General features: G+C 35.8%; 2 protein-coding genes across 6 annotated transcripts; both read left to right on the top strand.

Annotated features, from left to right (window-relative positions):
• Positions 1 to 1,018: 1,018 nt before the first annotated feature.
• On the top strand, positions 1,019 to 13,002 carry LOC126965329 (uncharacterized). Of its 2 annotated transcripts, XM_050808872.1 has the most exons (4): positions 1,019 to 1,193; positions 1,467 to 1,626; positions 7,541 to 7,742; positions 11,941 to 13,002. In XM_050808872.1, the coding sequence occupies exons 1-4, from the start codon at positions 1,034 to 1,036 to the stop codon at positions 12,127 to 12,129; spliced, it is 711 nt and encodes a 236-aa protein (XP_050664829.1). In that variant the 5' UTR covers positions 1,019 to 1,033; the 3' UTR covers positions 12,130 to 13,002. The 2 variants fall into 2 exon arrangements, 1 of the variants encoding a protein (XP_050664829.1); XR_007729518.1 differs by lacking the exons at positions 1,019 to 1,193; positions 1,467 to 1,626; positions 11,941 to 13,002 and adding exons at positions 3,536 to 3,709; positions 3,860 to 3,975 and having other exon boundaries at positions 7,541 to 7,686.
• Positions 13,003 to 13,650: 648 nt separating this feature from the next.
• LOC126965310 (uncharacterized) lies at positions 13,651 to 26,652 on the top strand. 4 transcript variants are annotated; one of them, XM_050808848.1, is made up of 7 exons: positions 13,651 to 13,683; positions 13,951 to 14,082; positions 16,816 to 16,991; positions 17,857 to 18,177; positions 22,604 to 22,720; positions 25,109 to 25,310; positions 26,386 to 26,652. In XM_050808848.1, exons 3-7 carry the CDS (start codon positions 16,828 to 16,830, stop codon positions 26,620 to 26,622), a joined length of 1,041 nt encoding a protein of 346 aa, XP_050664805.1. In that variant the 5' UTR covers positions 13,651 to 13,683; positions 13,951 to 14,082; positions 16,816 to 16,827; the 3' UTR covers positions 26,623 to 26,652. The 4 variants fall into 4 exon arrangements, 1 of the variants encoding a protein (XP_050664805.1); XR_007729515.1 differs by lacking the exons at positions 13,651 to 13,683; positions 13,951 to 14,082 and adding an exon at positions 20,458 to 20,531 and having other exon boundaries at positions 16,535 to 16,991; XR_007729516.1 differs by lacking the exons at positions 13,651 to 13,683; positions 13,951 to 14,082; positions 16,816 to 16,991; positions 17,857 to 18,177 and adding exons at positions 19,399 to 19,467; positions 20,458 to 20,531.
• Positions 26,653 to 26,897: the final 245 nt, after the last annotated feature.

Raw genomic sequence — 26,897 nt, 5'->3', positions numbered from 1 at the left:
GATTTTACTTGTTGCAAGTTATATTGCTGCAAGATTTTTTTAGATATTTTATATAATAAGATATTAATAGAGAAAATATATCAACATGATTGAACAGTTTATTGTAGTTACCTGATGACCATCCTATGACAGTATGATTGGCGTGATAAGTGTATTTCGAAGTTACAATTACATTGTGTTTTGGAGGGAAAAAATTAACATCTACCTTTAAAATAATATCCATACAGTAAAGAAATTAAATTAAACAAATTAATATATAGGTTTATACGATTTAGATATATTTCCTCTCCCTACTTTCCTTTTCTTATATTTATATATATCTAATACATATCTATGTATTTATTTACCTTAGTTTTAAGCTGTAGTCATTAGTCTTATGTTAGGTTAAGTGATAGCAAATAGCCAGGTTTTCCCAGTTTCCTGGATTTTCCCCCACAAACCTTATGTATAAGTTTTTTAAGCATAATAAAGTTTTATCCCTCAACACGTAGATAGGGTTGTAGAAATAAGTTTTCTGATACCTAATTGCTTTAATAAGTAGATTATAAGTAATTATGTACATATGTATACGAGTATTATTAAACAAATATAGAAATTTTAATTTTTACTACTAATATACTACTATAATAATAATATATTTATCGTGACGTCATTAAATGACCCAACGGAAGAACAGCGTTGGTTTTCAAACCAGCAAACATGCTGAGACCATTTTTGTAACGTATAATAGGTAGTACCTATGAATGTTTGAGCTTTTGTTTATTTTTTGTCTCTTTGTTATTGTTGGTTAAGTCAGGTCCCCAACTTACTTCTTGTATGTTGATTCATTCTCAAACACGATAGGTATAGGATTGAGTTCGCTTCCAATTTGCTAGCCGTGAACCGGTAGAATCAATAGCGTTGTCTGTTGATGGGCAACGCGTCTGCGCGCTTGCTTTGTGTCGTGTCTGTGTGTCTGTGGCCGTGAGTACGGGAGCGCGGCGTGACGTGTCGCGGTGTGACAGCCCTAGCTACTAGCTACTGATACGCGGCGATGTCACACGCGGCCTGCGGGCAGGCGGACGACCGGCGACTCATCGCGCTGGTGCGCGCGCGCCCTCTTCTCTTCGGACGCAGCAAGATGCCTGTTGCCAGCTACTACGAGCAGGTCCGCCGCCTGTGGGTCGAAGTGGCAGCTGAAATGGGCTGGACCGGTGCGTAATACCGCTCATTGATAAGCTCGCTGTTCAACCACATGAGTAAATAAACTGACTTTGATTGACTAAAAGAGACTTTTTTGACATTTTGGTAGGGTTGTCAGAAAAAGTTGAGATAAATTAAACAAAATATTTTTTATTCGGTTTCATCATCGATATTAAATAACCCTAGATACAAGATTTCATATATACCGTTTAATTTTCTCATGTGGTTCAACACAGCATATTTAAAATTTTGAAACAGAAGTTATGTGTGTGTATTTGTAACAGTGGCGGACGCGCGTCGCAAATGGTCGCACCTGCGGAACTCGTATTCGCGCCACCTTCGCAACGAGCTGCAGGGTGCGTGCACCAGCAAGGGTCGCATGGTCTCCAAGTGGTACCTGGCCGACGAGCTGGACTTCTTGCGGGAGCACATGGCGACCGACACGTGAGTCTCACCCTCGTGCACCTCCGACACGCAATCATATTGGAGGCTATATTATGAGGACCCGAGAGTATACTTGATCAATGTACACGCGTTTCAAACGGATTAGGCCCGATTTCACCAATGAAGTAGAACGCGATTAGAACACATTGAACTAAGTTTACACCTGTAAGTTTATTGATTAAATTTCACCAACACTTAACGCGTTTAACCGAATTTTGGACGTTCAACATAATATTATCGCGTTCAAGAGCTGTCACTGTCGCGTCGTTATCATAATAGAACCAATGACATTTAACAAATTTTGATTTTTTTCATACTTATGTATGATAGTTTTGACAGCTGGTATTTAAGGCGCGGTCGTATCCACAATATCCACAAAACTTGGTTTCTTGTAGAGTCGATTACAACATAACGCAATGAAAATATTCCGACACAAAAAATACAGTGCACAAAGAACGACATAAAGAAAATGAACCGAATAGAATATTTTTATATAATTTGAAATATCCAATAAAAAATTTGGAAGTTGCATCCCAAAACTAAACTTTGGAGTCAAAAATATCTGAATTTTCAGCGATAGTAACATTTTTTTTTTAAAGAATTTAATAGAACTAGTACTTTTCTAAGACTTAAACCGAACAATTATTCAATTTAATATCTAAATTTTGATTAAACAACAAAAAACCAGTAAAATAAATGCCCATTTGCAGCTTAGCCACATGATCAACACAAATATTGTAGTGTTGGTTGTACCGTTTACAATCCTAGTCAGTCCGCGCCTTAATAAAGTCTATTATTTATGACATGTAAACTCAGTTTATGTCAACACATTCAAAAGGTATTGGTAAAATTGCTTTGTGTTTAATCGACATCAAGACTGGACTCATAGACTCGTTTACATAAAACTGTGTTTTGTTGGACTCAGTTTGAGGTGTCATCGGGGTTAAGGTCTCATCATTATTTTAAATCGATACATCTTCTATATATATAAAAATAAATTGCTGTTCGTTAGTCTCGCTAAAACTCGAGAACGGCTGGACCAATAAATAGGAAAATGCTCGGAAATAAATAAAAACAACAAATTTGTTTTTCCTTTGATGCGTACCCCGTCGAATTTATTAACGCAACGGTTTGACAGTTATGCTGTGAAACAATTTTATCACAACAACAGGGTGCATTTTTACGAAGCAATTCTTGATTTTACGATATATTATTGACAAATTCATAAAAAAACATTATTTTATTTATTAAATACAGAACAACGTCTGTCGGGTCAGCTGGTATTATATAAAAATCCAATACATGTTGGGGTTGTTAAATCGAAATAATAATGTTAAAATAAAACTTTCTAATTTCATTTCTTTTTGTCTAATTTGTCGCAACTCTCAACTCGCCTATAGAGCCTCCTGCTGCTAGACAACCGATGAAATCAGGCTAGGTTTATTACTTTAGTGTACGTAATAAGCTACGTCCCACACTTGTAACTTATATGTCACTTTGTGTTAGTGTGCGTGCATTGCTCAAAATACGAGGTCAACTGTCACCCTCAATATTTTTAGACGTATAAATGATCTAAGGTTTTTTTATTTATAATCAATGTATTTTAAATATACTGACACTAATTATTTAATTTGACGAATAAATTCTTCAATCCTACAATAATTTTTCTAAGGGCTCGAGGGCCTCAAGCGGATGGCGGCATTGCGATACAAATCAATACGATACTTTTATTTGATACTAGTACTCAGTATCAAGAGTTGTCAATATTCGATACCGAGTTCTAGTATCAAATGAATGTATCGATACCGTATGAGAGTACTCAGTAGTATCGATAAATCCCTACTGAGTACTAACTAGTAACTAGTTTACTAGTGAGTTAGTGACTGCTGACTTGCTGAGGTGAGTGCAGTACCATTGCAGTACGTCTCTAGTATATAGTGTTTTATCTATGGCAGTACGCGCCGAGTGTTTCTAGAGAGTGGATGTATCGCAGTTCTCGCTCTACACTCGCGCATTTGCTAATGCACACAACGTATTGAAGTGTAGCGACCTGTATAGCGCGACACGAGTTTTTGAAACTTATGTAAGTAATTATTTTGAATATTTTGTTTTGATTTTTATTACAAGTAATAGTGCAGGTTATTAATTATCTAATTTCGTTTGATGTATTTTAAAGTATATTGTTTCTCTCATTTAATTTATAATTGCTAATGAAATTTATAAATATTTACAGATCATAAAATTTCACATGTCCCACCATCAGAGCAAGAACTTTAAACATGGTGCAGTGAAGCGAAAACAACAATTCAGTAGCACTATTAATTCAAAGCAAGCCAGGAATGATTCCAGGTTAGAAATATTACAATATTCATATTTTTTTTCTCACTCGGATCTGGCTCGGATATGCCACTCGAGTATGGATCGTACGAGATTGGGCTAACGTTGAAAAATCCAGAAAATGATCGTATCCAATTTTTTTTTCGAGAATACCTAAAAAAACGAATATTATTGAATAAAAACGAAGTTCTTTGTAAACCAAGTCGCCGGGACTACGAAGGTAGAAAAAATATCTAAATATCCTCTCAACGTTTTTGCTTAGCTGTTCCTGACAACCTGTATATTTGAGGTAAATAATATTATATTATTTTATGATCAGTTAAATTTCGAAGAAAGTGAAGTCTGAGAAGAAGTGCAGAGAAGTGATGACAATTAGTATCCAGTGACTGAGCTTAACCAGAACTGTGTATATAAATTTTACTTTGCGTGTTAGCAGATCTCTATAACTGATAGATTGTATGTATATAATTATTTATGTTTTCTCTACACTTTCTCTTGTTATCCCGCTACACTATTTCCCACATATAATATGGGTCGGCTGCTTATAGAGAAAAGCCTACGTCACTTTCTATGTATTTTTGTATGACTACTTTTTAATTTGTGCAATAAAGATTATATTGTATAAGAAGTAGCGATAAATAAAGGCTTAATTTTATTTTACCCGATATGTTATTTCAATTGACAAATATGGATTTGTCTCTCTCATGGAAGAGTAAATGTAAAATACTCGTTAATATATTAAAGGATCAAAATAGTTTAATATCCAGACGACGAATTCAGACTTACGCACATACGCGACAGAGCGCAACCGAGTATGTACGGCCTGCTATGTTATAAGTATTCATTGGAATGTTGGATGGAACGCAAGATGGCGAGGAAGAAGAATATAAAGATGATAGGTGAAAAAAAGAATTGAGAATATAAATTATATTTTATAATATAAACAAATAGTCTTAATAGGTATTATATATTTTTTTCTTGAGCATCTAAAAATTATATAAAAAAAAATGCAATGCTATTGATCTTTAAGTCTACTCTAATTCAACGAAAATTTTTTACAAAAAAACCGACGTCAAAAACACTTTTTCAAAACAATATATAATATACAGGGTGTCGCAAAGTTATGGGACATGAAGGGAAAGTACCTTAAATATCGAAGATAGGCTATTTTACTGAAAGAAGACTTTATGTTATTTTTAAAAGTTAGTAATTCTGCATTCAAAGATTTTCTAAAAATTACCTGCCTCGTCTGGGAATAGAACCGACTTAAATGTGAAAAAAGTAACTCTTCTTAAGTAACATAGTATTTGGGACACCCTGTATAATATGCACTAAAAAGTATAAAATAATTGCGTATTTTTATATAATCTAATTTATTTATCTATTTCTAGTTACGATTATTGTCATTTTTCGATTTTTTTTTAAATTTGTTTAATTATGATTCAGTATTAAAAAATGTATACAACTTCAAATTTTCAACTATCTACGATAAACTCTTACTTTTGTATCGCGATTTAATATTATTCTAATTCATCCACTGACACGCAATAGAGTTGTAATATGGCAATCGAATATAATGATTATTGTAGCACGATAAATTTTATGTATGATATATTTGGTAGGTCTGCGAATTGGTAGTCATCTATTTTTATACCCATAAATTTTAATTAATGAATTTTTTTTATTACTTTATGGTCGTTGAGTGGCTATCAGTAGTGATATGGTGGTATTGATGGCGATTTAATAAAACTAATTCAATTCTAACACTATGACAGTTTAATATACTTTAACAATTCACACACACATTAAGTAGACTGATACACATGAAGTTAAACCATTACAATATAGAAAGAAGGAGAAAACACAGTAATTAGAGGTACAGATATTACGACACGACAGTTGCAAAGTAGGTAAATCTTATAGACAAGCGACACGGGCTTCGCGGAGAATGATCAAGACACGACTGCTGTACCGGCGCGGGCGCGGGTCGTTGAACGATATTCGTTCTGCGCAGGCGCAATATTCACCGGTTACAAGCGGTGGATTTCCACTGCACAATACTGAATATTTTATGTGGGATTATTGTTAATATTAATCTGTATGTTTGTGTATAAGTGTGTTTTAATTAATATAGTTAAGTGTGAATATTAATATTGTAGTTATTGTAGTTTAAGACAATATATATTATAGATAATAATAAATAGTAAATAGATAGTAATAACAGTTATGTGTTGTGTAAATGTATGTAGGTATAGTGTACGTAGGTATAGTGTACTGTATGTATCGGCCACAACTTTATATGGCAATACAACGTTTGCTGGGTCAGCTAGTACAATCATAAAAAAAACAAGACATTTATGCAAGGAACGGCGCTCCAAATTTTCAATTTTCCTTTCCACTCCAAGTTTTAATACAAAACTTTAACAATTTAAAGACTGAACTCTAGAAATATTCTAATATTAGATTGAAAAATAAAAATGAAATGTGTGAACAAAGTACCTAAATCACTTGTGTAAATTATGTAGTATTTTCGTTTTATACTGGGTGGAATGATGAACCGAACATCTGGTCAAGATCGCCGGAATGCGTTGGATGAGGGCAGTGCAGGACAGATCGTCGTGGAGATCTTTGGTGGAGGCCTTTGTCCAGCAGTGCCCGTCTTCCGGTTGATGATGGTGATGATGAATTAATCAATGTCCTAAGATTTTGCCACTGAGCTATATGACCTACAGAGCTTAGGTCATATAGCGTAGTCTTTATAAAGGCGCGTCATAAAGTTCACTCGGAAAAGTGTGTCACCAAAGCGCGAGAGGATCCACTAAAATTGATTCTAATTGTTACTTGACAATATGTTATGTTTTTAAAGTGATAACCCTCACTTCTAGGATTAATACACAAATAAAATTTGAATAAAACAAAGTTTTATGAACGATGCTGATTACTTACACATAGGAGATAGTACCTATACTGAAAAAAGACATTCTTCTTTAAGTAGAAAAATTTAACACTTTTTTTATGAAAGGAGCAGGAGACAAACGGAATATAACACTCATATTCCTCTGGCTTTGTAAGAGTATGGGCCTGCCGCTGTAGTCGAGGTTGTTACGATAATTCAGAAAAGAAATAATAAGAATCAATTCGCAAACCGCCTTAAACATTCTCCATTATCAAGGATGTGTTCTGAGCAAAATCGATTTTCCTCGTCCATAAAAGATTTTGATATTTTTCATGACACAGAGGGAAGTCTGAAAACAAAATCTAACCGCACATTTCTGTTCGTAAATAATAATATGTTAGTTGATATTCTTACAAACAATTTCTTCATTTTATTACATCTATTATTTTTAATAATTTGCTTCAAATCCTTATCAAATTTGTAGGTCGAACATTATTTTGTATTTAATGAGAGTGGTGTATGCACCAGTAACTGGCATTTATACCAGATTATGTACCTTTAAGACCATAATTATTTTAATGTTTTGTATGTAATGCTGTTGGTGTGTCAGTTAATAAATAAATAAATCACATCTCTGCCTTGTAATAATTTGATACCAAATATTGTTAATATTTATTGCAGCGGTTCCGCGTCGCACCCTACGTTTGCGACGTCTCTACTAGACCTGGATATGAGCGACAGCGTCAGCTCCGAGCACCTGGATGTGAAGCCTTTCATGTCTGCCTCAGCGCCCAGGCAGGACTGTTCAACCTCGCTCACATTTGCACCAGACGAAAACTCCTCCTTTTTCCAATACTTCCGCGGTCTCTACACCGAGTACGAGGTACTGTCCACTATCAACCTGATAGAGATAATGGCTTTTCTTAAAAAACAATTAATTAATAACTAGTTTTTATATTATCATGATTATTTAATACGTATCATGACTTCGTCAGCTTTAAATACGCCTTGCGGATGTGGAGAATTATTCAATTTTCTACTCTAAAGCAAAAATTACTTAAAGAAGAATTACACTGATTTACCTGTACCTTGACATACAGACATACTTAAATCCAGTATTTGCCACCTAGAGAACCTTGAAAACGATATCCATATTAAGATGCAATTATAGTCTTGCGAGGCAGCCATCTTGGATTTCAATAATTTTGACACCAATGGTTCCATTCTTAATATCGTATCTCAAAAACCTTTGAAGCAACATCAATATCGTTGAAACTGCCACCTTGGCTTTCAAAAATAAAAATCGTTCAACAATCGGCCAGAAATATTACTGCTTAGATAGTTATCCCTAAGCCTTAACTTAGACTTTTGCTCTTTGTAGACGTTGATTTGATTTGATTTCGAAAACCACGTCCGCATCTACGAGTGCTTCTAAAGATTCCATTGTGATGTAATGTCAGTAATTGATTGTCTAATAATAAATCTTTATTTGTTGCAAAAAAATACAATTTTGCTTAAAATTACCCTCGACCCCCAAACTAGGACAGCCCGTGACATGGGGGTCAGTCTCTTCCCAGTTGTGCCAAGTAAAATGTCAAAATAACAAACATCAACATATTTTAAGGTGACTAACAATAGAGGTTATGCAAGAAATGATGAACACAAAAACTATTTTATATATAATTTAGGGTGTGTGTTGTGTGTTTGTGTGTATGTGTATGTGTGTTTGAATATGTGTTTAGCTTTTTATTTATCAAATGCTATACCTAATATAAGTAGTCGGTAACGAATAAGATCCTCAATAGCTTCGTAATTTAGGTTTCTTAACATGTTCTTGAGTTTATGTTTAAGTTATTCGTTATATCGTCCCAAATAGTTAAATTGGCGTTGTGCAAATGAACTTTTCGTTCGGGGAATGTGTATTACAGATCGACGTCGGGGAGAACTGTCCAGTGGTGGAATTAGGTGTATCCGATGGTAACGAGTAACGCTTCTGTCTATATACAGCTGACGTACCGTAAGAAGTTAGGAGATTTTGTATAGTTCCTTAGTAGGGAATCTACGAGGCTTACCGAGCATCACCTTTATGATAGCTCTTTGCGCTCTTTCTACCTCAATAAGGTGTGAGGAGGCTGCTCGACCCCACGCAGATATGCAATAGATCAGTAGGGATTGACATAGTGCTTTATAAATCTGTATTGTCAGTTTGGTGTCAGCAACGTCTCGGAAAATTTTTAACCGTTATAACGTTTCTAAATACGGGGATTAGCCTCCTGACTCTATTAGCAAGTGCTGTGATGTGGGGGTACCACTTTAGGTTTTCGTCGATGACAACTCCCAAGTACTTCATGGTTACTTCTTTACCGAGTACTTCACAGGGGCAGTCATTAGGAGTAACTTCTAATTTGTTAAAGGGAAACGTGTGTAGCTTAAGTTTGAAATTAGAAAGGAGCTGGGTGACTCGCGTTATGCTAAAGCCAATTTACTTAATTTTATGAGCATTTATGGTGAGTAGATTATTTTTTCCAATGTTTTGGTGATTCTACTAAGTCCAATTTCAGCTGTTGTGCGGGTCCCATTCCACGTTCTCCCATGAAATATTATGGCAGTGTCATCGGCAAAGGCAATAATTTGCGCATTATCTAGTTTTATGTTACAGATTTCATTAGCGTATACTAAAAAAGCGTCGGTCCCAACGTGCTTCCTTGGGGAATGCCGTGTGTCACATTTAAGTTATTGCTAGTATATTCTGATACTTTTACTTATAAGTAATACATTATATATAATTTTAATTATGAAAAACACATGACATTAGTAGTTGACGACGTGCTTGCACATACCGCATCCTTTGTTGCCAATTGGATGCCTTAAAACTAGATGTGTTTTGATCACAACTAAAACCGATAGTATGCGAAGAAATTTTGGGAGAAATCATTGGTATTTTTTTATCGAATAGGAGGACAAACGAGCGTACGGGTCACCTAGTGTTAAGTGATCACCGCCGCCCACATTCTCTTGCAACACCAGAGGAATCATAAGAGCGTTGCTGGCCTTTAAGGAAGGTGTACGCGCTTTTTTTGAAGGTACCCATGTCGTATCGTCCCGGAAACACCGCACATGGAAGCTCAATCCACAGCTTTGTAGTATCTGGAAGAAAGCTCCTTGAAAACCGCACTGTGGAGGACCGCCACTCATCCAGATGGTGGGAATGATATCTTGCGGCGTTTCGTGCGAAGGTGGAATTCGGCGGCAGGAATCAGGCTAAACAGCTTTTCGGAACACTCCCCGTGATAAATGCGGTAGGAGACACACAATGACGCAACATCTCATTGCAACGCCAAGTGATTCGACAATTCGAGCTGCTCTGCGTTGCACGCGGTAAAATGGATCGAGCTGATACTGGGGTGCGCCAGACCAGAGATGACAGCAATACTCCATATGTGGCTGGACCTGTGCTCTGTAGAGCGCTAGAATGTGGGCCGGCTTGAAGTATTGCCGTGCTCTATTAATGACGCCCAGCTTCTTCTAAGCCAATTTGGCTTTGCCCTCCAGATGGCCACGGAATTGGCAATCGCACGAGATTTCGAGACCCAGTATTCCGATACTAGGCGAGGCTTTAAGGGAAGTGTTGTCGAAGAGCGGTGATACGACAAATGGGTTTTTTTTAGTGGTAAACCCGCAAACTTTAGTCTTCTGGGGGTTAAATTGGACAAGGTTCAATTTACCCCTATCCGCGACCTTCTCGAAAGAGGACTCGATAGAAGACACAAGTTTCTCCCGGCACTGGTCGACGTTTTCCCGAGAGAGACCTGCATGGCCCGTGTATACGGCATCACCAGTGCTGTTGTCTGCATAGCAATGTATGTTGGAGGTGTCCAACATATCATTGATATCCAGAAGAAATAGCGTGGGTCTTACGTATTTATTGAAGTAGTTCAATGTTGTCAAATTCCTCTTGACTTTCAATCTAATGCCGTGACATAATATTGGGTAACGTTTTCACAAACAATTGCAGTGTGTGCCAATAATGAAATCATACCCTACATATATGCTGGAAGAAGACTCGCTATATATGAAAGAAACTTTTGTAGGAAAGACTGAACGTATCATTATTTTTTGTTGCCATCCTGCCGCCGAATTCCACTGTCCCACGACACGCCACAAATTAGGATATCATCAACCATCAACCCTACATCTTGCTTCAACTTCGAGCTTCCTTGTGCGGTGTTTCCGCTGCCTTATAAAAACACATGACTGGCACCTGCTTCTGTGATTCCTCTGGTGCTGCAAGAGAATGTGGGGTAATCACTTAACATCAGTTGAGCCACACGTTCGTTTGTCCCACACTTCCATAAGAAAAATAAATATCTCCTGCTTAAAGAAGAGTTTCCTTTTTTAGTATAGGTAGTATCTCTTATGTGTAGTTATATTTTTTGCATATCTCTTACTGCTCAATTGGAAGTAACGATTAGAATAAAATTTTAGTGAACCCGCTCGCGCTTTGAAGACACACTTTTCCGAGTGTAAATTGCAGCGTGGCTTTTACTAATTATGATTCATATCACGTTGTTAATGAGTGAGCAATATAAGGGCTGACTGTCCAATGGACAATTTGTTCAGTCCATCTCATCCTACTAATATTATAAACGCGAAATTTTGTAGGAATGTATGAATGTATGTAAGTTACTTTTTCACGAAAAAAACTACTGAATGGATTTTGTTGAAACTTTACAATAAAGCTTACACATCATAATAACACAAAGGCTATAATTTATAAAGATATAATCTATATTAAGGTGTGAATTATAAAAAATATAACGATAAGTGTCAAGTAAGCTAAAAAATCTAAAACCGTGTGCACGATATTATGACGCGGTCCGGCGGCGGGTGAACTACCAGTAGTATTTTAATTAAATATATCCAGATATATTTAATTAAAATATGCAATTTTAAGAAGAGGTCGTGACAACTGTATTTAGGCTACATATTGTCACGTTAGATATAGGTTGGTATAGTATTTTTGCTGTACTGCAGCTAGTATTGGCATAAAAAATAATAAAAATCTTGTTTAACTTCGACAGGGGCTTACTCCGAGAAACCAGAGGAAGTTCAAGAGACAGTGTCTGACGTTTCTTCACCAGCTCCACGATCAGCAGGAAGAAGAGGGGACAGCGCCCGGCGGCCGGGGGCAGGTGTGTGACCCCAGTGGCAGCGACGACGAAAGAGATCTGAAGCCAATTATAGAAATAGGGCCGGTACAAATTAGGTGACAGTAAGAACATGAAGACTGTTGTATCCATGTAGATTGTACATATACATAGTTATATTATTTTAATATTATATAATACTAGCTGACCCGGTGACCTTCGTATCACCTATATTGTTGTTTACAACTTTTGATTTGTGATGACTGGTTGTACTATGTATGTTTAAAATGTTCAGTTATTAAAAAATCGAAAAGTTCGAGTGTTATGAATAGAAATGATACATTCATTGAAAATGTTTAATGTGTTTTAGTTATAGAAATATATATCTATTTCATTTAAACTTGATTGTAAACTATATTTTTGGTTTCGGTGTTTGGAGCATAATTATTAATCCGGATGACCGAGACTTGCTCGGATTTTTAAGAATGTACAAAACTTGAACAAAAAAAAAACTAATAGGACATCTGGATTCAACCGGGGCCTTCTTCTTCTCTGCTTTCCGGATCACCCAATGTCCCATCTGAGCTATTATAGTCTTGTAAATATTGGCGAAATTTACCTTTGTATTCTAATGTTATTGTAGATTTTTCTACTACATTTTTTAAAATTGAAACTTAACTAGATCGATTTCTCGCCCACGATATCCCCTGTATACTAAATTTTTTGAAAATCGTTGGAGCCGTTTTCGAGATTCAGATTATATGTATGTATATACAAGAATTGCTCGTTTAAAGATATAAGATAAATAGAGAAGATGGTTCCCTACACGCGAACATGCCACATACAGCTGACCATGTGAAAAACCCTGAAAGTCTAAATTAATTCCCCAAACCTCCAATGATTGGTCTAGCTATTTGTTTATGGTCATTGCAAAAGCCGGTTGCACAGGGAACTGTAGTCGCTTGAACTCGAACGGCGAGTCTGTTAGAATCATCGGTATACGTGGAAATAAAAAAAATTCTCCTTTGTATTTTCCTTTTATAATTGTTGCTTCAATAACATGAAACCTGCTTAACTAGGAAATAGCACAGTATTACAATCTAACATCCAGTTTGGTATTTTTATTATTTATTTAACATTATAGTACGAGTAGGTGCTGTTACTAATGTAAGTTTATTGTGAGTACTCTTTCAAACACGAGAAACGGTTAATTTACACAGTTATACATACATACATAAAATCACGCCTCTTTCCCGTAGGGGTAGGCAGAGACCACTTCTTTCCACTTGCTACGATCCTTACATACTTGTTTCGCTTCGTCCACTTTCATTATTCCTTTCATACATGCTCACATACACAGTTATAGAGTGTTAAAAATGCCAACACTCATAAAGATATCAGACAGGCATAGCGCGAGTGCGGGGATTCTTCACCGAAAGGACGCCAACTTGATAATACAGCCCAGTTTTACGCCTAACGAGCTTGCTAAATGCTAAGCCACACTGTCAAGTGTCGACTAGCGCCTCTAACGGTTGGTCGACACAACATTCCCACAGATAGAATATATTGAAATCTGAAGGCTGATTTACCAATGCTGATTTACCAAAACTGTACCAATATACAGTAGCTGGCGCTAGCATCAATAGATTCCGGCACTGGATAGCATCCCTTACTTTGGTGACTATTTACTACACGTTTGTAACCTTAAAAAATGAGTGTTTCACAAAAAAAAAAAATTGAAACCATTTTCTAAGCCTTGTATAATTTATGCATCTATATAGAGTTTCTTGCTGTTATACAACCGATAAAATCAGGCCAGGAATATTAGTTTAGTGTGCGTGACAAGCTACGTCTTACACTTGCAATTTGTATGAGACGTCGTGTTTGTGTGCGCGAATTGCTCAAAATAGGTTCTTAATTCAATTTTATTCGACGTTTTCACAGCTGTCATAGTCTATCAAGACGTGTAAATAATCTAAGTTCTAAACATCTTTGTGCGTTATTACTTGACGAGCTGACAGATTTGATTGAAGAAGAATTGATGAAGAAAAGGCGAATATGGGTAAGAAAAAAACAGTAAGTACTATAAGTTTTAACCTAATATTATAAAATAGTATGTACTTAGATTAAAATATAATAATTACAAACACTGAAGCTATATAAACCTTATCTTAAGCATAATATGTTATAGACGACCTGTATAGCCGAGTCGTTAGCGATCCTACCTACTAAGCTAGAGGTCCCGGGTTCGAATTCTGGTAGGTGCAAGCATTTATATGATGAATATGGATGTTTGTTTCCCAGTCATGGAATGCTTAAATGTATTTATGTATGTTTATATGAATTTATGTATGTTCAAGAAAGTATATTGTATTTAATATATCATTGTCTTGTAACCCAAAACACAAGCCATATATGCTTAATTTGGGGCAAGATAATTTGTGTAAAAAGTGTGTCAATATTATTATTATATGTTAGTTTTTAATTTCAAAAACACTAAAAGAAAGAACAATTTTAAATTAGGGCTATTACATATTAGGTAGTCTATGGATAGTATAATAAACAATAAAATACAAATAAAAAAAACTATCAACTAAATATCAAAGAAATGTGTTGTCGTGTGTTATCTCGGGAGATGAAGATAACACCTAGAACCATGTCGCGTATTTAAAAAGATGACTTAGGACTTGCAGCCCAAAAGAGACGTACTTACTGGTCATTCTTAACTGATAATTTAAAAAAGAATGGGGTCGTAAAATCGAAACAACTACAAAACGGTACGCAAAGGGAGGTCACAGAAAAAAATTGTTTACGGATGAGTATTTTTTTACAATTGAGCAACATTTTAACAAACAAAATGACCGTATTTATGCTGAAAGCTCTAAGGAAGCTTCCTAATTAGTCGACAGAGTGCAACGTGGTCACTATCCGACTGATGACAGTGATGGTTTGGTAGGGTATTAGTTATGAAGGATTGACTAAGCCATACTTTTGTGAACAAGGTATCAAGAAATCAGCACAAGTGTATCAAGATACCATTCTTGGGAAGGTAGTGAAGTCCCTTAACAACACCATGATCAACAACCAAGAATATTCCTTCCAGCAAGACTGGGCGCCGCAGTCTTGGTTGGAAACGAACGTTTCAGACTTTATCAGAGCTGAAGACTGGCCGTCGTCTAGTCCGATCTTAATCCGCTGGATTTATGGTTTATGGTCAGTTTTAGAGAGTACGGTTTGCTCTAAACGCCTTCATAATTTGGAGACCCTAAAACAATCCGTAGGTACGATTGGCAGTGAAGAATTTTCCCACGGAAAGACTGCGTGCTTCTATTGATAAATGACCTCAACGTCCGATTGTCCGGCCGTAAGAAAGACCAATACCATGTTAGGGCTATTAGCATTATATTTGCAATCGATAAAAAAAATTGTACCCGTGCATTAGTATGGCTGTTAAGACGACAAAGGTAAAATCATTTATTCACACAGGTCAAAATGACACTTCTGAATGTCAAAGTTTACCACCACTTCATGAAAGCTAAGCTTTAATGAGAAGAAGTGGCAAGAAACTCATTGTCACTGTTTTTAATTTTACTCTTTTTAAGCGTCGGTGGCGCAATAGGTTGCAGCGTTGACTCTCACTACGGAGCCACCGGTTCGATCCTCGCCCGTCACGTACTAATGTTTTTCGGTTGTCGAACAAACTTATTGTTTGGCCTCCTCTTCAATAAAAGAATCTATTTACAATTTCAGCATTTTATATAACATACAATATATTAATTTATACAATGTATGTAATTTGAGATACCATAGTTACCTACACAAACGTTAAAAAAAAAGGGTCGAGACGTGCAGGAAGTTCAGCTGATGGTAATTGATACGCTTTGCCCATTACAATGAGGTGCCACTCAGGATTCTTGAAAAACCATAAAAATTCTGAGCGGCACTACAACTGCGCTCGTCACCTTGAGATATAAGATGTTAAGTCTCCTTTGCCCAGTAATTTCACTAGCTACGGCGCGCTTCAGACCGATACACAGTAATGCTTACACGTTACTGCTTCACGGCAGAAATAGGCGCCGTTGTGGTACCCATAATCTAGCCGGCATCGTGTGCAAAGGCGCCTCCCATTGATTACATGTGTAAGAAGAAAAGAAGTCATAAAAAAAAATCAAAAATATAACGAATGAAGTAGATGTATTAATTCGCATACAAGTTAATACGTAAACATTAAACTATCACGGTTGTTAGTTTACTATAACAAGCGAAGTATATTACCTTAGTTGAAGTAAAACTCCTTTACGCACGAATGACTTGGGTAGTGTGCTGGTGAATGCGTGACGAAAACGGTAGAAAAGTGTGATCGCGCGAGGCGAACGGAAGTTGAGAGGGCGATATAAGTTAGTGAAGGTAAGAGAGTTTCGTTTCGCTTATAAATGTAGGGGTTAGAGAGAGAGGTACGAGTATACACTCTGTTTCTCTCTTTCTCTCATAGCCAGTTACGTTTTGTATCACTAGACACAGTGCAGGCATAGTGTCTGTATCACACTGTAGTAGCAAAAGAGAGCACTGCGCGCGCATTTTCTTTCTCTCTTCCCCTCATAGCTAGTAACATGAAATATATAATATCTCAGTCAGTACGTTTGCGAGTTTGCTAGGGTTACGCGAACGGTGATTTCCTGATTATCTCGTAATTTCATTTCGTTCTTGAACAATTTGTTTAGTTAATATTGTGTTTCAATACGTTTAAAGTGAATAAAATTGTAAAAATTCATTTTAAAGTTTATATTTTGTGAATTTTTGGGTGTATAGCTGTAGTAAATTATGGCGAGAAGTGACACAGCCTATGAGTATGAAAGCGGTGCTACAGAACCATCAACTAAGAAGAAATTACGTGCTGAAATTGTGCATAAAAAGTGTGTAACAACATATTCAAGCCAAGATTTGAATCTGAGTGAAACCCAATCAACTGATAACGATTCACGAAGGTGAGTGCGTAATTTTAACAAGTTGCTGGCATCGAAGCGTCATATGCAGCGTTCCATTCCTAGCGTTCCTGGGACTAGATTTTGATTATTTTATAGCGATAGAAATGACTGTACAATATTGTATATTTTTATTGAAAAGAGCGCAAAAAAAGAATGCTGGGAGAGTTTCTTGCGCCGCTTCTTCTCTCTCAGAGCTTCATTTGTTTCCGAAGCGGTAGTAGTGTCTGGTAGTTATTAGAAATGACACCAAAAAGAATTCTAAAGGAATCAATTTTGAGAAAATAAATGTCTTTTATGCCTTTATGCTTGCCTATTTTCTCCCTCTACTAATACGCGGCATTCTACTGGGCCCCTATTCCCGACATTGGGTGCGTTTGATTTTCCGTCCTTTTCTTCTCTCTCTTTTTTTATGAAAATAAGGGACGAGACGAACAGCTGATGGTAATTGATACGCTCTGCCCATTACAATGCAGTGCCTTGAAAAACCCAAAAATTCTGAGCGGCACTCCAAATGCGCTCGTCACCTTGAGACATAAGATGTTAAGTGTCATTTGCCCAGTAATTTTACGAGCTACGGCGCCCTTCAAACCGAAACACAGTAATGCTTACATATTACTGCTTCACGGCAGAAATAGGCGCCGTTGTGGTACCCATAATCTAGCCGGCATCCCGTGCAAAGGAGCCTCCCACTGGTCTTTCTACTTCTTTCTCCTTGTTACTCATCCGTATTCATCATCCGGCCTCGCGTTTCTACACTTTTCTTCCGCTAATTTTTGAAATAGGATTTATAATTTATTTGAAAAACAAAAAAATAACTATTTTTTTTTTATAATTAATTTATAAAACAAAAATGATGAAATTATAGGTTCAATAAAGTGCCAAAAACATCTGCAGAACGAGGTCGAGAATTCAGAGCACGAAAAGCACTCCTTAAACAACAAATTAAGCAACAGAAGGAACCAGATGCAAGAGTTGAAATTGCAATAGAAAATATTCAAAATGCTGATCCATCAGAAGACAATCATGTCCCTAAGCCCTTAGAACTAAGTATAATAGAAAAAAGAGCAAAGTCTGCCGAAGCAACACGGCGATGGAGAGAGAAGAAGCGAGCCGTTAGTGGGTCGTCAAAGAAACAGGCAAAAACCGCAGCTCAACGCATGCGAGAATACAGGGAGAGAAGAAAATTGTAAATATATTTTATTTTTATGATAATAAGGGATGAGATGAGCAGGTCGTTCAGCTGATGGTAATTGATACGCCCTGCCCATAACAATGCAATGCCGCTCAGGATTCTTGAAAAACCCAAAAAATCTGAACGGCACCACAATTGCGCTCGTCACCTTGAGACATAAGATGTTAAGTCTCATTTGCCCAGTAATTTCACTAGCTACGGCGCCCTTCAGACCAAAACACAGTAATGTTTATACATTACTGTTTCACGGCAGAAATAGACGCCGTTGTGGTACCCATAATCTAGCCGGCATCCTGTGCAAAGGCGGGGCGTATCAATAACCATCAGTTGAACGTCCTGTTCGTCTCGTCCCTTAGTTAAATAAATAAAATGAAGGGTTGTTTATGTAGGTAGGTACATATATTATACATATATATGTATAATATATGTAGGTATACATATATTATACTTATAAATCGAGCTAAAGAAATTTTACTTCAGTTGTGTCTAAGGCGCACAATTTCTTTTTGTGGAAGAGGAGGGCAAAGGAGCCTTAAAAATCACCTGATGTTAAGTGATCAAGTTCTTTTGCAACACCAGAGGAATTACAGGAGCGTTGCTGGCCTATTGAAAGTTGTACACGATTTTTTTGAAGGTACCCATGTCGAACACCGCACAATGAAGCTCTTTCCACAGCTTTGTATGTGGAAGGTGTTAATTAAAATTTTTAATTTAAGGACGCATTTGCAAATCCGACAAAAACAAAACTAAACATTGCCACAAATAGATTACTTCCTTATCTCCAAATAGCGATAAATTATTGGTTTGAAATTGTGATATTTCATGTCGTAAACGATCGATTATCCGTTACCTCTTCACACAAAATTGATGATTATGGCTTCATTAAGGATCTATTTTCTGCTTTTTTTACTTACATTTTTATTTTTTTTACATTTTTTTTTTAATAAAAATACGTAAGGAACGCATATATAATATTTTCAAAAACACGTGAATAATAGTCGTGAATTGTTTATGATTATTTATGTTATATAAATATTAAATAGTGTCAGAAAAGAATAAAAACAAATCATCTTAAAATTCACATATTTTGCTAATAAGTATGAGTTTTAATGTATGGTAATAAGGTTTTTTTAAATTTTTTTACTCTTATCGCATTGCCTGGTACTTAATTGGTAAGTTGAAAGTTCTATCGATAATCGAAAAAACGCCAGTCTGCGCTCGGGCGACGTCGTGAGTGGACGTTGTGTCGGTTCTAAACAGTAGCTCGTACTCGAGAAGATCGCTGTACGTACATTAATATTTTTTATAAGCTTCACTATACTGTTTTTGATTCTATACGTATTTTCTACGCGGTGGCGACCTGACACGGTAAGATTTTCTAAAAATATTTTTATTTTAAGAATTAGGGATTTATAAGTTCATCTCTTAATAAGGATAAAATCGAAATCCAAGATGGCGCCTATGAAATTTACCAACTTTTCTTCATGGGTGTCATTTTCATGGCATTCGGGGTCAACAATAACGAATATTGGGACCAAATCGAAATCCAAGATGGCGACAAAGAAATTAGCCAATATTTCTTCATGGGTGTTATTTGCATGGTTTTCGGCGTCAACAATAACGAAAATGGGGTCCAAATCGAAATCCAAGATGGCACCTATGTAATTTACCAACTTTTCTTCATGGATGTCATTTTCATAATTTACTGGGTCAACAATAACGAAAATGGGGTCCAAATCGAAATCCAAGATGGTGCCTATGAAATTTACCATCTTTTCTTCATGGGTGTCATTTTCATAGTTTGCGGGGTCAACAATAACGAAAATGGGGTCCAAATTGAAATCTAAGATGGCGCCTATGAAATTAACCAACTTTTCTTCATGGATGACATTATCATAGTTTGCGGGGTCAATAATTACGAAAATGGGGTCCAAATTGAAATCTAAGATGGCGCCTATGAAATTAACCAACTTTTCTTCATAGGTGGGTGTCATTGTCATGGTTTTCGGATAAACATTATAATGAATCAGCCATCAGGTCCAAATCGAAATCCAAGATGGCGCCTATGAAATTTACCAACTTTTCTTCATGGGTGTCATTGTCATAGTTTTCGGGGTCAACTAATTACAATAACGAAAATCGGGTAAAAATCTAAATCCAAGTTGATGTCGACGATATGGATCTCTTAATGAGGTGACCAGAATGTCAACTTCAGTAGCTGCTACGGGAATTATTAGATGTATAGTGTCTTTTACATTTGAATTGTTGTTTTAGATGCCAAAGCCGAAAACGTTTGGGAGATGCACTCGTAAAAGTTTGCGTGCAAATAGACTTAACTTACAAAAGAGGTTAGTGTTTGAATAACCTATTAATATTATAAATGTGAAAGTTTGTATGTCTGGATGTATGTTTGAACTTCTTTAACGCAAAAACTACTGAATGGATTTTGATGAAACTTTACAATAATATAGCTTACACACCAGAATAACACATAGGCTATTATTTATAAAACTATCGCGTGAATTATACTTTACATGGCAAAACAACGTTTGCCGGGTCAGCTAGTAGTAAATACATGTTTAATGTTATTGTGAAACTTTATTAATAAACTAGCTGACCCGGCAAACGTGGTTTTGCCATATAAAGTATAATTCACGCGATAGTTTTATAAGTAAGTAATTATAGCCTGTACATCATTTTGTTCTATTGTCAATAGTTTTTGCAGCGCACGCAAAAATAGGTTTTCGATTTTACACCTTGTGTTACAAAATAGCAATTTTATTATGGATCCCTAATTTTGAAAAAAAAACATAGCCTATAGCCTTCCTCGATAAATGGACTACCCAACACTGAAAGAATCATTCAAATCGGACCAGTAGTACCAGAGATTAGCGCGTTCAAACAAACAAACAAACACTGCAGCTTTATAATATTAGTATAGATTATTAGTATAGATAATATATTTTACACAAGAATCACGGAGGTGGCTGTGATACTCGTAATTCTGTAATTTATAGAACTCATAATACAGTTATTTGCCATATATTTATTTGCCAGTTATATACAATTTGGTGGAAAAAAAAATACCCAGCACATAATTAATAAATAATTATAATTTATGAATTTCTTTTGAATCGCAGTCAGATTATATAATAAATAACTATACTAATAAATACAACTGTAATGCTAAATTTTAAAATACCTATCATATGGTACGGATTCAGCATATGGGTTGTGGTCAACTCAAAACAATACAAATATTTACATAAATTGTAAAAAAACATGAAGTAATCCGTGAACAAAATTCAAACTTGCTAAAGTATTAAATTCATTTTATTCCCGCAATTAACCTTCAGTACGTGTATGTGTTTGAGCTGTGTCAGTGTAGTAGTGCGATTCGATATCTCTCTGTTTTGAGAACGCGTGATTAATGTTTAAAACTTTAACCATATACTCACATATTTTAAATTTATAAAGTTACATAGTAGTTTTACGGCTTTAATGGTTCATTTGGCGCCGTGACGCAACAGTTTAAACTCTGAGATCATTCATACGTCATTTAGAGACGTATAAAATAATTATCTAGGGCTTAATCGTTGAATCTCACCACGGAGCCCCCGGTTTGTTCCTCGCCCGCCACGTACTAATGTGTTTTCGGTTTTTGAATTAAGGCGAAGAGTAAGCAGAAAACACGCAAACATGGTGTTTTTAGACAAGTTTTGTGGTGAAAATATAGCATTTCGAAATATGAACACTACATAATCCTGTTACACATATCCTTAAGTCTTATTTGTAGGTTGCTAATGCTTGCTGTTGGTTATAGTTAACACTGACGAGCCTTTTTGAACTACCACTTTTCTTTGAAGTTAAACAAGTTTTTTGGCATAGCGTGACGCATTTTTATAGCTTGTACTTTTTTGTGTAGGTTCATTTATTCAGATTAGTAGTGAATAACGAGGATTGTAAGCATATAAACTGTTTCCCACCCAAGAATTTTGAAAATATTGGCTTTGTTATATAGATGGCGGGCCGGCAGCCGTGAACTCATATCGCTCAAGGTCGCTGGCATTTAGTGTCGCCTTAATATGTACGTTTATTCCACCTTTATAAGGCCGGCGACGCTCTTGTGATTCCTCTGCTGTTATAATGGACTATAAGCTGCGATGATCACTTACTACCAGGTGACCAGGATAATCCTCTTCCATAATAAAACAGTTTCACTAAGCGACGTTAAGTTATATATTTTAAATAACTTTAATATGTTATTGTCATTTATATAATAAAACACGTGGTGAGGTTGTAAACTAACTGGCTTAGAATATTAACGCTAACTGGACTGATTTATTTAAACTCCAGCCACATAACTAGTATATTTTATATTGTAACTGCAGCTGTATATATTTATTATTTGTACTTACAGAAAAAGAAAACTTAAAAAGGAAGAGACAGAGGCAGTAGAGACGTCGCCGGAATCCTCGTGCGCGGCCGAGACTCCTCGACTCCGGATACTGTCCGTCCCAGTGGTGAATGAAACCAGGTGAGAAGCTCTTGTTACCTACTCGTATATTTAGCGTTATATCAATATAAATAATAAAATAATAATAATAAATCATTTATTTTCGGGCATTACCCATAGATATACAAACAATCTTAACTTAAATTACATAAAACTGTTGAGTTTAATTTGATATTAATTATTACAGATAAAATTACAGTTTAAAATTTAAGATATGTCATAATCACAATTCAAAAGAAAATAATTAATAATAATAAAATTTAATTCGAAAAAAAAAATCCATAATAATTGTTAGTAAAAATGTCCTAAATTATGTTAGTATAATTATAACTAAACAGGCACATGAAGCCGCATAAATGCCTTTATAATTGGCGCATCATAATGGTTTGCAGAATGATGTTAGGGCTACTCCGCAATCTCCTCAGCAATGACGCGGTTCTTTTGCGTTGGATGGCATAGAAGCCGTCCACCCTCGCATCGGCGAACATTGCTGAAGCACTGCAAAAGCGGGGCAGCCCCAACATCAACCTGAAACCATTGTTGTACTGAACGTGAAAGGCACTAAGCGTTCTTTGTGTATATCTGACCCACAGGCTGCTCGTATAGAAGGTTTGACAATATGCTTTGAAAAGCGTTATCTTTACCTCACTGCGACATCGAGCAAACCTGCGAGCCAGCATATTACTCCTCACTGCCAGTCCCCTGCGTTCCCTCTCAATATCCATTTGGTCTTCGAGGTCTTCGAAATATCGTAATAAAAAATTGTACCTGAGCATTAGTATGACTGTAAAGAAAAGAAAAGCAATATCATTAAGGCTGGGGTCCGAGCCAACGGCCTTGTGTAATCGAGCGAAGCTAGGTTACCTCTCTCGCACAAGATCGCCATAGTTTAATAAATTAAAAACGCTTCTAATTCTGAATTAAAACTATGGAAGCGTTTTTAATTTATTACAAACATAATACAATTTTTTTTTAAAACTATGTCATGTTAAATAGTATTGGTATACAATTTGTATAAAAAAAAATATAAGATTGAATAATTAGCATGGCTCCAACTGTAAAAGTTAGGGTAATTTGGTGATTTTTTTTTCGCACTGTCTATAAAAAATAGAAATGTAATGAAAAAATGAATTTTCGTCTCATATTGTGTAGATATATATTTTTTGTAATAATATAAACTTTACATAAATTGTCGCGAAATGGTTTCAATTATGCGCTTTTTGGCGACTTCTTGAGATGAGGCCTTGAGGCCCAATTTCATCAAAACTGAATTTACACTAGAGCTATCTCAGTATAACTTTACTGTGTCGATCTATTCGATTGTTAACTTCAATTTCATTTCACCACATCAGTCAATAGATATCTAACCCTCGCAAAGGTACTCTATGACGTTGAACGAATGAATATGTAATGTTAGGTTCATTAAGTAAAATAGACAGTTTGATATAATTGCTCACTAGCGTTACGTATTCTTTTTAACCGACTTCAAAAATGGAGGAGGTTCTCAATACGTCAGTATTTTTTTTATGTTTATTACCTCAAAACTTTCGACTGGGTGAACCGATTTTGATAATTCTTTTTATTTGAATGCTTCCCGTGTGGTCCCATTGTAATTTAGTCCAGATCTGACAATGTCATCCATGAGAAAACCATAAAAGTCTTAAATTTGCTATACATACGTATAGAAAAGTGGATGATAAATTTACGAATAACTCAATATCGCGCCAACCGATTTCGATGATTCTTTTTTTATTGGAAAGGATGCACTTCAAAGATATTTTGGTAAGAGTTTGGTTAGGTTCTGATTACGGTATCCATGACAAAGTAACGGATTTCTTCAATTCTTAGTCAACTCTCAATCTACACATATTTAGATAAATTGTTAGTGTACTTCAAATTCACTAAAAATCAAAAAATAAAAATATTTTAACAAAAAAATAACCGACTTCAAAAACACTATTAATTAATTAGATTGTATAAAAATACGCAATTATTTTTATACTTTTTAGTGCATATTATATCTACTGTTTTGGAATAGTGTTTTTGAAGTCGGTTGTTTTTTTGTTAAAATATTTTATTTGTTCGGATAATACGTTAACTTGACAGTTGAGTTTACATAGGTCTCGTGTTTCAGTTTATTATAATATACAGTCGTATAGTACTGTATAATTTCCCTAGGTTAAATTTTGGTGAAACATATAATCGATATAAGATTAATGGGTAGAAGATATTCACATAGTCAAAGTCAAGGTCAAAATGACACATAAGAATGTCAAAGATTTTACCATCACTTCAGAACAGTTGAGCCTCACTCACATTTGCAACTATTGTTCTTTGTATAATATGTACTTTTATCATAATTAACTATTTCCTCTGTTGTTGAACCGAACGTGGTATTTTCATTTCCAGGCCGAGCCCGGATAGCACGGAGTTCATCGACGTGAAGCCTTACGTCCCGGGCCACTGTCACTGGTACACTCCTGTATCCCCACCCCCCGGCGACACCAGCCCCGGCTCACCTCACCGAACCGCTGACAGTCCACACGACTTCGCACCAGAAGAGAACTCTTCATTCTTCCAATTCTTCCGAAGTCTTCACAGCGATTATCTAGTACGTTCTAGTCTCATTCATCATGCATATGTTACTCTGTGCATCCCAGGGCATAAAAAGAAGTAAGAAGTAAATAAGGAAGTGCCACGCCCAAGAGGGTCGTAAGAGGCAACTTTGAGCATTTATTGTCTATTTTATTAGATGTACCAACTTAACTCAACTTAACATTAACAATTGATTTGCATTTACATACTAATTCTACGATGGTTATTATAATTAAGTACATTCAACATTTTAAAAAAGAAAAAAATTCGTAACTTTAATCTTAATTCTAGAAAATTTACAATGTAAAAAATTATAATGTGATAAGTGTGAAATTACAAAAATAGGAGTAAGATTTAATAAATGGTTAACTATCTAATACAAACTATGATCAATCATGGTCGTGATTTTTTTCTAAAACTTTTTTTTTTAAATGACGTGTCGTGAAAAATGTCACTGTGAAGATCGTTATATGTTGTAGATATTGTATTAAAAGGACCGTATTGTTTCACATTCGCTCTAGAGTAACTATTTGAAAATATTTTATTAATCGGTTGTCTTGGAAAACATCTTGGAATGGAGAAATTTAAGTAAGATATTAAGTTAGGCTCTAAGGATCCGTGTGTAATTTTAAAAAGGCCGCAAAGTTCCAAAAACTTCCGTCTGTTGTATACTTGTTGTATAGAGAAAACTAAATACTTAAAATGATTTAATCTGTCATAATAACCTGATCGATTTGAGAGGCCGGCTTCTTCGTAGAGGATGCCGGCTAGATTATGGGTACCACAACGGCACATTTTTCTGCCGTGAATTAGTACTCTGTAAGCATTATTGTGTTTCGGTCTGAAGGGCGCCGCAGCGAGTGAAATTACTAGGCAAATCTTATGTCTGAAGGTGACGAGCGCAATTATAGTGGCGCTGAGAATTTTTGGGGTTTTCAAGAATGCTAAGCGGCACTGCATTGTAATGAGCATGGCGTATCAATTACCATCAGCTTAACGTCCTGCTCGTCTCGTCCCTTATTGTCATAAAACAACGAAAATTTTATTATAGATTTATGTCTGCTTTCATAATGTTTATTCTAATTTGACAGGGACTTACTCCATCAAACCAGAGGAAATTTAAAAGGCAGTGTTTGACTTATCTCCACGAGCTCCATGTTGAAGAGGAGACAGAGCAGCCGGGCTCCAGATGTCCACAGCAGCAACTCAACTTAACCAGCATGGCGCCGGATAGCGAATACGAGATAGATGTTAAGCCTTCCATAGACAGTAATCCAATCCAAATTAATGTATCAAATATTGTGAGTTGTGTAAATGTACATAAATGAAGCTATACATTATAGTTATAGACATTATGATATCGATATCTCAATTCCAAACTGTAACAAATTCAGTAATTTTGAGATAAGTATGAGAAATTATTTCATAAATGATAATAATAAAGAAAATTTATTAAAAAATAACTTAAATTTGTGTTAGTATACACATAATTAACAATATTTTAAAACTAAGGGCTCTTATGGTAGGGCATAAATTCCACTACTACATGTACACCCGCCCAGTGTTGTAAAAAGTATCCATCATGTTTCTCTGCTAGAGTGTT

This window comes from Leptidea sinapis, chromosome 7 (assembly GCF_905404315.1).
Source record: "Leptidea sinapis chromosome 7, ilLepSina1.1, whole genome shotgun sequence".
NCBI lineage: Eukaryota > Metazoa > Arthropoda > Insecta > Lepidoptera > Pieridae > Leptidea > Leptidea sinapis.
This window is presented reverse-complemented; position numbering and strand designations above follow the sequence as displayed.